At 65.2% G+C, this 12143-nt stretch overlaps 1 protein-coding gene across 4 annotated transcripts in view; it reads left to right on the top strand.

Moving 5' to 3' along the window:
• The window catches only part of RXRA (retinoid X receptor alpha), a 58171-nt gene that overhangs the window by 28838 nt on the left and 17190 nt on the right, over nucleotides 1-12143 (top strand). For all 4 annotated transcript variants that reach the window (XM_024762790.1, XM_024762791.1, XM_024762793.1 and 1 more), the window contains exons 2-4: nucleotides 2933-3198; nucleotides 8843-8993; nucleotides 9423-9602. In XM_024762790.1, the coding sequence (XP_024618558.1) occupies nucleotides 2989-3198; nucleotides 8843-8993; nucleotides 9423-9602 (541 nt within the window). In that variant the 5' untranslated portion in view covers nucleotides 2933-2988. The remainder of the gene's footprint in view (nucleotides 1-2932; nucleotides 3199-8842; nucleotides 8994-9422; nucleotides 9603-12143) is intronic.

The raw sequence follows: 12143 nt of genomic DNA, 5'->3' as shown, positions 1-12143 counted from the left end.
GGCTCCTCCTGTCTTGCCCAGTTTCCCTCCATCTCGTTGTTGCCCTCCTCACGGTTCCCAGAATTGAGGGGCTGCAGAAGCTTTGGGGTGCAGCCTGGTAGCTGTCGGTCTAAGGAGCCACTTCCCTCCCTCCTCCCTTCCGGCCAAAGCTTTCTCTTGCCTCTCCCACCCCTTCCTGCCAGGGAGCAACAAACAAACAAATAATCAAGCAGCTCAGGCCCCATAGGCCCAGCGTGGACCTGGGGAGCCTCTTCTGCAGCTGTGTGAACGGGAAGCCCGGCTCCCCACACCCCGCAGGTGTGGCCGGCCCGCAGCAGAGGCCCCGACAGGCTCTAGGCCCCATGGCGCTCCCGGCTGCACTCTGCCCCTTAAGGAGAGCAGCCCCCGAGAAGTCCCCCACCCTGTCCTCTTCTCCCATTCAGAGCCCCCCAGTCCCCCCAAGATTTCCGGGCAGTGGGTGGAGGTGAGGAAGCTGTGAGAATCCCGGAGTGCTGTCTCCCTCTTGGCCCCAGACCCCCATCTCGTTCCCAGAGGCTCGGGAGAAGAGTGGGCTGCTTCCCTAGGGTGGCCAGGCCCTCAGGCTTCTGGATGCGCTGCTGGGGTTGGGACCCCTGTCCGATCGAGAGCCCCAGCAGTTGCCCCCCGTGCTCTCTGGTGGAGGTGTCTGCAAAATGGATGTAGTAATGTCCATCTTGCTTCCCTTGCCCTCCCCGCCTGAAGTCGGAGGTGTGCTTCTCGGGACTGAGTAAAGGGGAGGGGCCAGCGCTAGCCTGCATCCTGCAGGGTGGGCTTGGACAGGGACCAGCTGGCTCAGGGTTCCTCATGCAGGGGTGGTCAAGGGCCAGGTGAAATGGGCATTTCAGTTGTCCCAGGGGCCTGGTAGAAAGAACCGTGGCTGCTCGGCCTAGGGGCAGCTGCAGGTTTTGGGGCGTGTGCCTGGGTAACTTTTGCATCTTCCCTGTGCCCGTTTCCTTGTCTGTCACAGGTGGGTGGACAGGGTCGCAAGCATTCAGTGAGGTCAAGGATGTGCAGCCAGACCTTGTGGGTGCAAGGAGCTTAATGACTAATAGGGCTGGCTTGCAGTACCCATCTCTGCCAATAGGTGCCGCCATCTGGTTCTGGAATTTTAAGCTCTTATTTTCAAGTTCAGTGAAATGGTTTATTTCCAGTTCTGTGAATGGCAACGGTTTCAGACGGATCAGATGAGGCTCTTCTGCTGGTGCAGTGGCAGGCAGGCCCCCACTCCCTGGCAGGGAATTCCAGGCCCCCTTCCCGTGCCCCTCCTCCCTCAGAGGGCAGGCAAGGGAGGAGGTACCCAGCAGGCTGGGGGTTACAGGATGGAAATGGGTAAGTGCTCCCAGAGAAGGGGGTCCCCAGGGTTGGCAGAGCCTCCCATGTTCCTGCGGGGACCACCCCACCCCACGGGCTGGCCGCCGCCCAGCACCTCCATGGACAAGTCCACAAGGCCCTGGAGGAAGCTCAGCTCTGGCCTGAGTCGGGTCTACCCGGCCCTGACTGTTGGTAGCGGTGTCCTGCAGCCTGTCCCCGAGACTCAGTTTGCACCGGTGACCAAAGTGGGTGAGAGGACTCGGGGGCGATGCACAGACAAACAAGCCTGGCGCTCAGGGACCGCTCGGGGCACGGCCGCTCCGAGGTTCAGGCAGGCGAAGTTCTCCTGTGGCTATTGGGTGGTGCAAGCAGGGCACGTCCCCCAACTTGGGGGTATGTGGACGGGGGCCGCCCGATCACACCCGTGGCCCGCTCGACTTCTCAGAAGCATGTGTGATCACTGCAGGCCTGGCGGGAAGGGCCCGAGAGACCATTTTGCAGATGGGAAGGCTGAGGCCCACTGAGGGGGCGTGGCTTGCTCAGGACACCCTGCCAGAGGCCGGACTGGACTAGCTGTGGCCTGCAGCTCTGACTCCTGCTGCCTTGTTTGGGCCTCTCTGAGTTCCCCACGGTCTGCTCAGGCCCCAGGGCAGTGGATTCACCCGGAGAGCCTCCTTCCTGGGGAAGCTTCTTGTTGAGCCCTCAGGGTAGGGAGGGGAGGCCCAATTAATGCCTGGTGGGGCTTTGAAATCTCTGGCACGAAAGGCTGGTGTGTGGGAGGTCCTGGCCTCTCACTGCCGCAGCCTCTGTGGGTTGCCCGTCTGCAGGCTTGGTGCACACCTGGGCCCCCTCCACCAGGCCTGCCTGGGAGCTCCCCTGCCTCAGGCTGCACACCACCAGGCCTGGGCACACAGGAAGCTGTATTCTTCGGGGCCCCATGAGGTAGAGGGGCCTGGGGGCCTGTTGTCTTGGCCACCGCCGCTGGGGTACCTGAGCAGGCCCAGGCTGTATGCTGGGCCTGCCCTGCCGTGGGCAGCCGTAAAAATACAGGGCCTCAATTCCCCATCTGTAAAATGGGATAATAGGACCGCCGTGTACCTCCTAACTCCGTGCGTTCATCTCCACTGAGGACATGCACCGTTTCTGCTACATAGTGGGTGTTCTGAAAATGTCAGCCTTCATTATTTTTATTATCCCCAGACTTTCACCTTGACCCCCGGAGTAGATGGGCAGAGGGGCTGGCAACTCCCGGCCACCAGGCATTCCAGGTGGACAGGCCTGGGGTGCTGAGGGTTCCAGGGGCAGCCATCTGGCCTCCCTGCCCAGATAGGCATCTGAGAGCAGCTGTCAGCCTGCTTTTCCTGCATCTGCCTGGGGCCCAGCCTGAACCTTAAAGTTGGGCCAGGTGGGGCCGGTGCCTTGGAGGGGAGCTCTGGGCACGGCTGGCCTGGCCTCGTGTTGCTGGGGAGCCGTAGGATTGCAGTGGGGGTCCCTTGCCCTTCCACGGCCTGGTGTGGTAGCTGTGGCCTGAGGGGTAGCGGGCCAGGCTATATCCCTCAGGTGTGGATTCCTGACTGGCCTCCTGTGGCTTCTTGTCTTACAGACTTCTCCACGCAGGTGAACTCCTCTTCCCTCAACTCCCCCACGGGGCGCGGCTCCATGGCCGCCCCCTCGCTGCACCCCTCCCTGGGGCCCGGCATCGGCTCCTCGCTCGGCTCCCCGGGACAGCTGCACTCGCCCATCAGCACCCTGAGCTCCCCCATCAACGGCATGGGCCCGCCCTTCTCGGTCATCAGCTCCCCCATGGGCCCCCACTCCATGTCCGTGCCCACCACACCCACCCTGGGCTTCGGCACCGGCAGCCCCCAGGTAAGTGCGGGGGCGGGGCCTGGACCAGAGGGGCGGGGCCTGGCTTTACCCGCATAGTCCTGTGGACCCTGGGAGGCAGGTGCTGTCACTTCTACCTTTCCTCTCTGGAAACAGTGTCAGAGAGGCAGCCTTCGCCTGGGTTTGTGCTCAGGTCTGGCCGACTCCTGCGCCTGTGGCCCTCGGGGGTCAGTGACCAAGCTTCCTCGCCGGCCCTCTGTCCCAGCGAGGCCCCCTCCAGTGCGGGGCGACCTGCCCCTAGGACTCAGAGCTCTGTAGGGTGGGGACTCCTAGGTCCTCAGGCTGAAGCCGCCTACCTGGAGCCCCGTCGTCCCCTGGCCTGCCCTTCTTGTGCCCAGGCCCGGACCCTTCCCCACACGGGGTGTCTCGGTGCTCCCTGCCCCGACCCCCAGGCTCGGGCAGACGCTGCCTCCTCGGGGGTGCCAGGCCCGAGGCTCATCTGCCGGGCTTGGTGGTCTCTGTGGTCGTGTTTGCCCAGACGCTCCTCTGAACAGCCTGGCTTTCGGGGTTGGGTCCAGATCAGGAAGCTGCTGGCACCTGGTGGGCCTGACTCAGCCAGTTCTTGCCGTGGGGACCCCCGAGGCCTGGTCCACCCTCCCCTGGGCGCTTCTCGTCTGAACCCCTGCAGAGCTGTCCTGAGTGCCCAGGACCCCTGCTAGGCATCTCCTCTCCTGGCTCTGGGGGTTTCCTGGTGGATTTCTCACTGGATGCCTGGGAGATCTGCTGAATCCCAGGGGTCTTCCCTCTTTCTGGGGCTCAAACTGTCCTTTTGGACATTGGTGGGACCCCCTTTGCTCTGAGCGTCGTTCAAGTCTGGGTCCAGCTCTCATCCCCGTAGAGGGAGGCCCCCTTAGAGGAGGGCTCCGTGGGGGAAGCTCTGGGAGCTGTTTCCACGGGGTTGCAGGACAGCGGCCAGAGAGGGACTCGGGCGCAGGCTCCACGGCCCAGAGCTGCACAGCTAGTCGTGTCAGCGTGTCCCGTGGGCTCCGCGCTGCCCACGGAGCCACGCCGCCTGCAGGACAGCCCTCCCCCGCTCCATCGGCTGGGCCTGTCCAGAGCTGGTCTGGGTGGAGCGTCTTGCTGGCTCTTCCGGGGCCACCTCATTAGCCCCTTTGTGCCTGGAGGACGGGTGCGGAGGAGCTCGGGCCTCAGGTGGCCCCTCATGTCACCTGTCACCAGAAGCAGGCAGAAGGCCGGAGGTGTTGGCACGGGGGTCTTGGCTGCCTTCCTGGGCCCGGCTGTGCTCTTGTGAGCGTATGGCCGCCACACCCTGACGATGCTGCTCGACGGGAGGGCACACGAGGGCTGGGCCTGCACCCTGTCCCCTGGGAACCAGGACAGAGGCGGCACCTGCTGGCTCCCGGGGAGGGCCCCGTGAGGCTCCTTGCTGGCCCCCGGGCCCGGTGCCTGCCCTGCACGCCCCGCGGACACGCGTTTGGCAGGAGCCTGGGTGTGGAGTCTGGAGCAAGGGCTGTGCGGGGGCAGGGCCCGAGGGTGGCAGTGATGCCCCCCAAACCTTGAGGGAGCCTGGTGCCCCCTGGCACTGGTAGCCTGTCTGGGGGCAAGGGTGGGCAGTGCTGGCGAGTGGCGGTTTGGGGCCACGTCCACCTGTTCTCTGTTGTTCTCTGCACACAGCCAGGTTCCTGGCACACGGTGGGTGCTTGTTGAATGCAGGTTGCTTGTGAGCGAGGGGCCGCAGGTCCCGTGAGGCTGATGAGGGGGTGAGGGCGGGAGTGGAGCTTAGGAGGGGGTGAGGGTGGGGAACAAACCCCATGTGTCCCAGACGTTCACGGCTGCCCTTCTGGTCAGCCGTCCGCCTGTTCCTCCATAGGTCGAGCAGGCCGCAGTTCGCTTAGCCGTGGTCTGAGCCCCGTGCGCGACCTCAGTCCCCCCGACCCCTGCCTCCACCCCTGCCCCCATAACTCCTTCCCTGGGCCCTGAGTTCAGCTTCTAGGCTTCAGCAGTTTGTCTTGGAAACCTGGGGTTCCCCAGATTCATGGAAGTGTGGGTGGAGCTCGAGGGGGACATGCCCCCACACCCTGCCTCAAAACGACAACCGCAAAGTCACAGGGCTGGAACCAGTGAGGCTTTCTGACTTCTGCTGTCAGGGAGGGCCTCCTCCTCGACCCCACCCTGCAGGGAAATGGAAACGGCGCGGGGGTGGGTCTGGGCAGGGCCAGGCCGGACCTTAGGTACCGTTGCCGAGTTGCCCCGCCTCTCTCCCCGGGTTCGGGGGCTCCATCAGCCCAGGGAGCATTCCCCACCACATCCCGGAGCCCGCCCACAGGGCCTGGCACGTGTGGGCGCCTCAGTCTCCTGGCCTCACCAGCCTGGCGAGCCTCCCTGGAGCAGGGCCTGCGTGGTCCCTGCCTGTCCTCGCTGTGGGCACCACGGCTGGGAGGCCTCTGTGACTGGGCGTCCAGCAGGCCACGTGTGCTTCATGGCGTTCGCCACCTGCCTTGATGGGCAGACGGAGGCCAGCGGGGCCAAGGGCCTGCCACCCCGTCCTGACCGTGGGTGATGGGCCGGGAAGGAAGGGCACGGTGGGTGTGGAAGAGAGGGGCGGCGAGGAGGCCTGGGGGGCCCTGATGGAGCCGGGTGGTTATTTCAGTAAGTCCTGTAGGCTCTGCGGGAACTGAGATACCTGCCAAGGATATGAAAGGGGAAATGGGATGGGACCCCCATTCTGGGCACGCCAGGGAGTCTTTGGCCTCCAGAAGGGGCTGTTGGTGCCCCGGGTCTCCTAGGACACGGGACGGAGTGCAGGAGGGGAGCCATCCCCCATAGGTGCGGGGGGGGGCTTGGAGCCCACGGTGGGTAGGTGTGCGTGTCTGGCAGAACAAGGCACCCCGCGCTCTGTCCTGGGGGCTGTGAACCAGTCCAAGTCCCACCAGCTTGGGGCTAGGGAGGGAGAAGGGCGACCCCTGTCCCCCTCAGCCTTGCCATGGCGGCCGTGCCAGGACCCACCAGTTGAGGCAGAGAAGGGAAGTGGAGGCCCCAGGCCCAGGGTGAGGATGGGGCTACAACCAGCCTACATCTTCACACACGTGCAGGGTCTCCTAGGGCTCCCCAGGGCCTCTGGGCTGACTGCTGTGCCCACGGGAAGGAAGCCTGAGCCCGGGAGGGCAGGGATGCCCTCAGCGTGTGGCCTGGGAGCCAGCTTGGCCACGACACTGACCGTGACTGACGGCTCCATCCATCCTGCCTGCAGCTGCTTCCCTGGTGCTGCGGCCTGCTTGTTTCCTTAGGGGAGGCGCTTGGAAGCACCGTGGGTGGGCAGTGCGCCCATCAGCCCGCCACCAGGCACGTGGGGGCCTGGGAGAGAGATCAGGTGGCCCCTACCCACCCGGCATGGTTTGAGCAACCACAGAAAGAGGAAACGCCTGAGCTCCTCTCCTCGGTGCCGCCTAGCGGATCCAGAGCCGCGTGGAGTCGCGGCCGGGGGCTCCCGCAGCCCGAGAGAGGCCTCGTGCCAGCCTCCAGCCTGCGCCCGCTGCTCCCACGCGCCCAGTGGCCCCTCAGGGCCTGCCCCTGGCCCCTGCTGCTGAACCTCCACTCCCGGCCGCACGGATTTCCTGCCCTTTTCCCAACAGTCCTTTGGTTTCCCCACCTCCAGACGTCTGCTCCGGGGGTGGTGGGGGGGCCCTCTGCCTGGGACGCCGCCTTCCATTGTCCGTGGCCCAGCTGGCCTAGCGGCGGCCCCCGGAAGCCCGAGTGCTAATGCAGAGGCTGCTGCGCCCCAGGCTGGCTTCATGAGCTCTGCTGTTGGCGCTGCCCGTGAATCGCTCCGTTATCCCAATGGCAGCCCTGGGATGGAGGCACTCAGTTTTCTCCAGTTTTTACGCAAGGAGCGTCAGGCCCAGAGCGATTAGATAATTTCCCTACAGTCACACAGGGAATAGAGGAGGCAGAATCCCACGATGAGCTGTGGCCGTCCCGCCTACGGCCGTGGGCGAGCTCTACAGGCTGGGCAGGACGTGCTCCTCGGGGCCTCGGGCGCCTGGCTGGATGCTCAGTGGATGGTCTGGTGGATGGGATCACCGAGCGGCTCTGGGCCGGCCCGTCCCCTGGGGCCCCGGTTGTCCCTTCTGCAGTATGCGGGGAGTCCCTCAGCGCTTGTGGCTCCCGGGGGCCTGAGCTCACACCTGCTCGGCCACTTAGCACCCACGGGCTCTCTGCAGGTCCCCTGACCTCCCTGAACCTCTGTGTCCACTCTGGAAAGGGGAGGGCAGCTCTCCCTGCTCACTAGGGGCTTTCCACGTGACAGGTGCCGTGCATAGTGGCCCTTAGCAAACAGTCGGCGCCCCTGCTTAGTTGAGGCTCATCTGGGAGATGCTCCTGAACCCTGCAGGTCCTGCGGGGGCGGTTGGAGGTGTGGGGTACGTGTTCTTGGGTGCAGTGGGGTCCTCTGGACGCCCTCTCGCCCCACCTCCTGCATCTTGACAGCCCCAGGTGGCCGGGGCTGGCCTCCCGGCCTCCTTGCAGCCCCCCGCGAGTCCCGTGGGGTTACGTGACCTGACAGAACCACAGCCCACCTGAGCAGGAGAATCTAGACCTGTCCAGGGCTGGAAGAATCCCTGCCGGCGCTGGGGCTGGTGTGAAACAGCCTTTGGGATGGTTTGTGCTTTGAGCACCTGGCTCTTCCCGTCCCGTGAGAAAGGGGGATGGGAGTAGGGGGTTGGGGGCCACGGGGAAGGAAGGGGGTGAGCTTCCCTTGTGCAGGAGGGGCCCAGCCTGGGGCTACCAGGGGGCAGCGTGGCAGCTGCTGTCCATCCAGAGACATCGTAGGACCTGACTTCCGCCTTTGTCAGGGGTTTGCAGAAGTCGGGGTGCTGGGGGGCCGCCCAGCTGGCGTCCTGGCGCCTGTGGGGACCGGGTGGCGCGCAGGATGCGGCGGGAAGCACCTCGGGGCCCTTGGCGCTGATGGGAGAGCTGGGGTGGGCGCAGCGGAACCAAAACTGCTGTGTCATTGCAGCCGCAGCAGCTGTTGCCAGGGTGACTGGTGAGTTTCCCACCCTTCTTCCTGGAGCAGTGTCAGGATGGCGGGAGGGATGGAGGGGTGTGTGTGTGTGTGTGTGTGTGTGTGTGTGTGTGTAAGGGATGTTGTCTCCTCCCTCTCTCCTTGGGTCACACGATCCAAGACCCCTACCCTGCCTGCCGAGGCCGGGGCAGTGTGGCCTGCTGGTGGACCCTGGATCTCCTCCCTCCTTGCTGGGACCAGGCTTCGGTGCCCATCTATGGGTTGGGAGTCCCCAAAGCGCCTGCCTCACCAGAGGGTCCCAGCGCTCTCGCTGTCCTGTCGGGGGAGCGCCCAGGAATGGCAGGCAGTTCTTATTTAGGTGGGCGAGGGGCAGAGGGTGTGAGCAGGGGCATTGCGGGTCCTCCTTCGAGCCTGGGGTCCTGCGGGAGGGTCGGGCCCTGAGGGCAGGACGGCCTCCTCCGGCCTGGCTGAGTAAGCAGTGCCCGGCATCCCGCCTGCGCTCCGCGTGGCTTGGGGTGGGCAAGGCCCCTCTCCGAGCCTCAGTTTCTCTCTCAGTAAAGGGGGTGTGTGGTAGCACCTTCCTGGCCCAGCAGCAGGTGCCTAGCAGCAGCCTGCCAGGGCTGACCCCGGCTTCCCCCCCCTCAGCTCAACTCGCCCATGAACCCCGTCAGCAGCAGCGAGGACATCAAGCCCCCGCTGGGCCTCAACGGCGTCCTCAAAGTCCCGGCCCATCCCTCAGGGAACATGGCGTCCTTCACCAAGCACATCTGTGCTATCTGCGGGGACCGCTCCTCAGGTAAGCCGCTGAGGGCGCAGTGGGGATGGCAGGGCCCCCGGCCAACAGGGGGCTGCTCGGAGCTCCGAGCCGCTCACCCGGGACCCTCTAGTGTGTCCACGTCTGGGAGATGGTAAGCGGCAGCGTGGCTTTGAGGCTTCCAGAGACGAGGCAGCTGTGGTGGTGACGATGGCATGGGGGCAGCAGGGCTGTGCCCCGGGTGAAGGGCCCTTCACGTCCCACTCCCGAGCCCGGCAGCCCTGGGGGCAGGACGGCCGACCTCCTCGGGCCGCCATCTCAGACGCGGAGCCGGCGAGGACCCCGGGGTCCAGGTCTTGGGCGGGGCCGGGATGCAGCCCTGCTGCGCTCCCAGGCTGGCTCCCTTACTCCAGCGGGACGAGCCCCTTCTGCCAGTTGGCCGCAGGCTGCTCACGGCCGCCCCACCTGCAGGCAAGCACTATGGGGTGTACAGCTGCGAGGGCTGCAAGGGCTTCTTCAAGCGGACGGTGCGCAAGGACCTGACCTACACCTGCCGGGACAACAAAGACTGCCTGATTGACAAGCGGCAGCGGAACCGGTGCCAGTACTGCCGCTACCAGAAGTGCCTGGCCATGGGCATGAAACGCGAAGGTAGGTGGTGCTGGCCCTCTCTCTTCTCGGAGCACAGGGTGTGGCTCTGGACTTGGTGGTTGCGCGGACCTCCTTTGCATACCTCTGATGACGGGGTGCTCACTCCCTCCAGAGGCGGCGGCTGCTGCTCTGTTGGCAGCACATCTCCGGGGGCTGTGAGCTCACTTACCGGCTCTTTCCTGGGTACCTGCCGTGTGCTAGGCTCTGGGATTACGGAAGAGACACTCTCGGTCCTGCCTGCTGGCGGCTCCCAGCCCCGCTGGGCACAGACATTGATCAGAGCCTCTTCAAGGTCATAGTGGGCCCGGCCGAGTGCCTGGGCTCTGGGAGAGGCAGAGGCAGAAGCAGCGGGAGCCAAGGCTGGGGGTGGGAGATGCGGGCGCTGAATGGGTGAGCCCGGGAAGGCGTGCGTGTGGGTCCTGGAGCCTTGTTCCCGCTGCTCAGTAGGGGCTGGTCGAGGAGACCCGGGTCGGGGGTGGGGCAGGGAACTCCAGAGACCATCGGGACATTCCCAAGCCTGCTGGATGCCAGCTGGCCCTGGGCTGTGCTTCCTCCTACAGATCTGGCCGGGGTACCTTGCGACCCCACGTCCTCCCAGCAGAGGGACTCGGGCTGCGGGTCTCTCGGCCTTGGGTTGTGACGTTTATTAGGGGCGGGTGGGGGCGTGTAGCAGGGAAGGCCGCTTCCCTGAGGTCGCTGAGATTGTCAAGTTGTCCAGCCAGACCTGGGCCCGAGCCCAGGGTGGCTCCGCGTAGCCCTTTGCCGTCCAGCGCAGGTTTGGTGGCTCCTGTATTCTGGGTGGCTTCTCACAGTTTTGGTCTGCGTCTCTGCTTGAGTGTCTCGTGCCTGGGGCCTCGTGGGTTTAGGAGGTGCTGTCTGGGATCCCTTCTCCGCTGCGGCTGTTCCCATGGTCCACGCGTGGCTTGTGCTTTTCCACCTTCTTCCCACCGGCTCCTGTCAGGGTCTTGGGCTGGCGTCTCACCACCCAGGACTGTTCTCTCGTGGGGACTGCAGTTTTCATCTCCTTTCACTTGTTTATCTCTTCAGCCCCACTTGTTCTTGCTGAGAAACCGAAACCTCAGCTGGGCCGTGCGGTCCCGCGGGATTTGCTCCTTGAGGCCGCGAGGCTGCCTGTGCAGTGATGTGCTGGGGCTCGGTGGTAGCCGCTGGTGAGGGGCGGGGTGCCTCCTGGGCTTCAGCGTGAGCGAGGGGCCGGCCTGGGCTCCGGGCCTTCCTGATCAGGGTACGTGTTCCATGGAGACCTTGGCCCACCCTTCTTTGTGTGGGTGGAGAAGCTGAGGCCCAGAGGGTCCAGGGCTTGTCCAAGGTCACATGTCGGGCTGGAGCCTGGGCCTCTGGCTTCCAGTGCAGATCTATTCCTTTAGACCAGCAAGAGGGCAGAGGAAGCACGTGCCTGGCTGGGGGAGGCCTGTGCCCAGCCCCGGTTCCTCTGGCCACCCTTTGTAGTCAGGGTGGACTTCCTGGAGGTGGTGAGCGCAGCGTGGTTCCTGAAGGATGGAAACTTGGGCAGGGGGCAAGCGTGTGGTGGGCAGCAGATCAGATTGCATCCAGATGTGGAGCCTGGCCAGAGGGCAGGTGCCAGTGTGCCGAGGGGAGGTGGGGCCCTGACATGCAGCTGCGGCTCGGGGCTCCCTTGTGGGCACCACAGTATAGAGTGAGGTCACTCGCTTGCTGAGCTGGCCACCCCTGGTGCCTGGTACCACGCCGGGCGCTGGGCACACAGCAGCAAGCCATGGGCACCCGTCCATTCACAGTGACCGTCGGACAGCCAGGCAGGGCCCCCCAGGTGTGATCAGTGCTGCCTTAGGGGAAGCCCAGGGCACTGTGGGAGCCCAGAGTGGGCCCCTGGCCCAGCCGTGGACATTGGGCAAGGCTTGGGTGGGCAGATGTCCAGCTGACGCCAGAAGAGTGGAAGGGTGTTTGGCAGACCCCGTGCCCAGCTGCCGGGGTCAGCGCACGCTGAGGCCGAGAAACTCAGTGGATGTGGTGCACTGTGGGGCCCCAGAGAGTGACCGTCCACGGGTCCCCAGGGCTTTCCCGGAAACGCTGACCCCCTCCGAAGGCCCCCTCAGCCTGTCCACCTATGAGCCTTGGGCAGACCCCAGCTGCCTGTTCCCCCAAGGCCTGGGGGAGAGTGGATGACACCCCTCTCCTGTCCCAGTGGAGCTGCAGGCTCGGGGCTGGGGAGGCACCGGGTCTGACCCCTGCCCTGTGCTCACCGGGGGCTGTTAGGAGCGCCTGCCGTGTGCGGAGCCTCTTTGGGGGCCCTGTCCTTGTCGCACACACTCTCAGCCGTGGTGCTGTGACGCTGTTCCCGCACCTCCCGGGTAGAGAAACGGGGTGCAGGGGGGAGGGGCGCTCGCGGAGGTCTCAGGGCCACACTGGCGGGGCCGGGCTGCTCGCGTCTGCCTGGGCCGGAGCCGCGCCGCCCGTCTCTCGTCTGGTGCATAAATCTGGAGCGCTGGGCGCGATCCAGAGGCAGACCTGATTTATGGGCCATTAGATAAATACCTGAAACCA

Source organism: Neophocaena asiaeorientalis, unplaced genomic scaffold (assembly GCF_003031525.2).
Source record: "Neophocaena asiaeorientalis asiaeorientalis breed wild unplaced genomic scaffold, Neophocaena_asiaeorientalis_V1.1 scaffold78, whole genome shotgun sequence".
NCBI lineage: Eukaryota > Metazoa > Chordata > Mammalia > Artiodactyla > Phocoenidae > Neophocaena > Neophocaena asiaeorientalis.
Note: the sequence above shows the minus strand (reverse complement) of the source record. Positions and strands in the feature narration are given on the sequence as shown.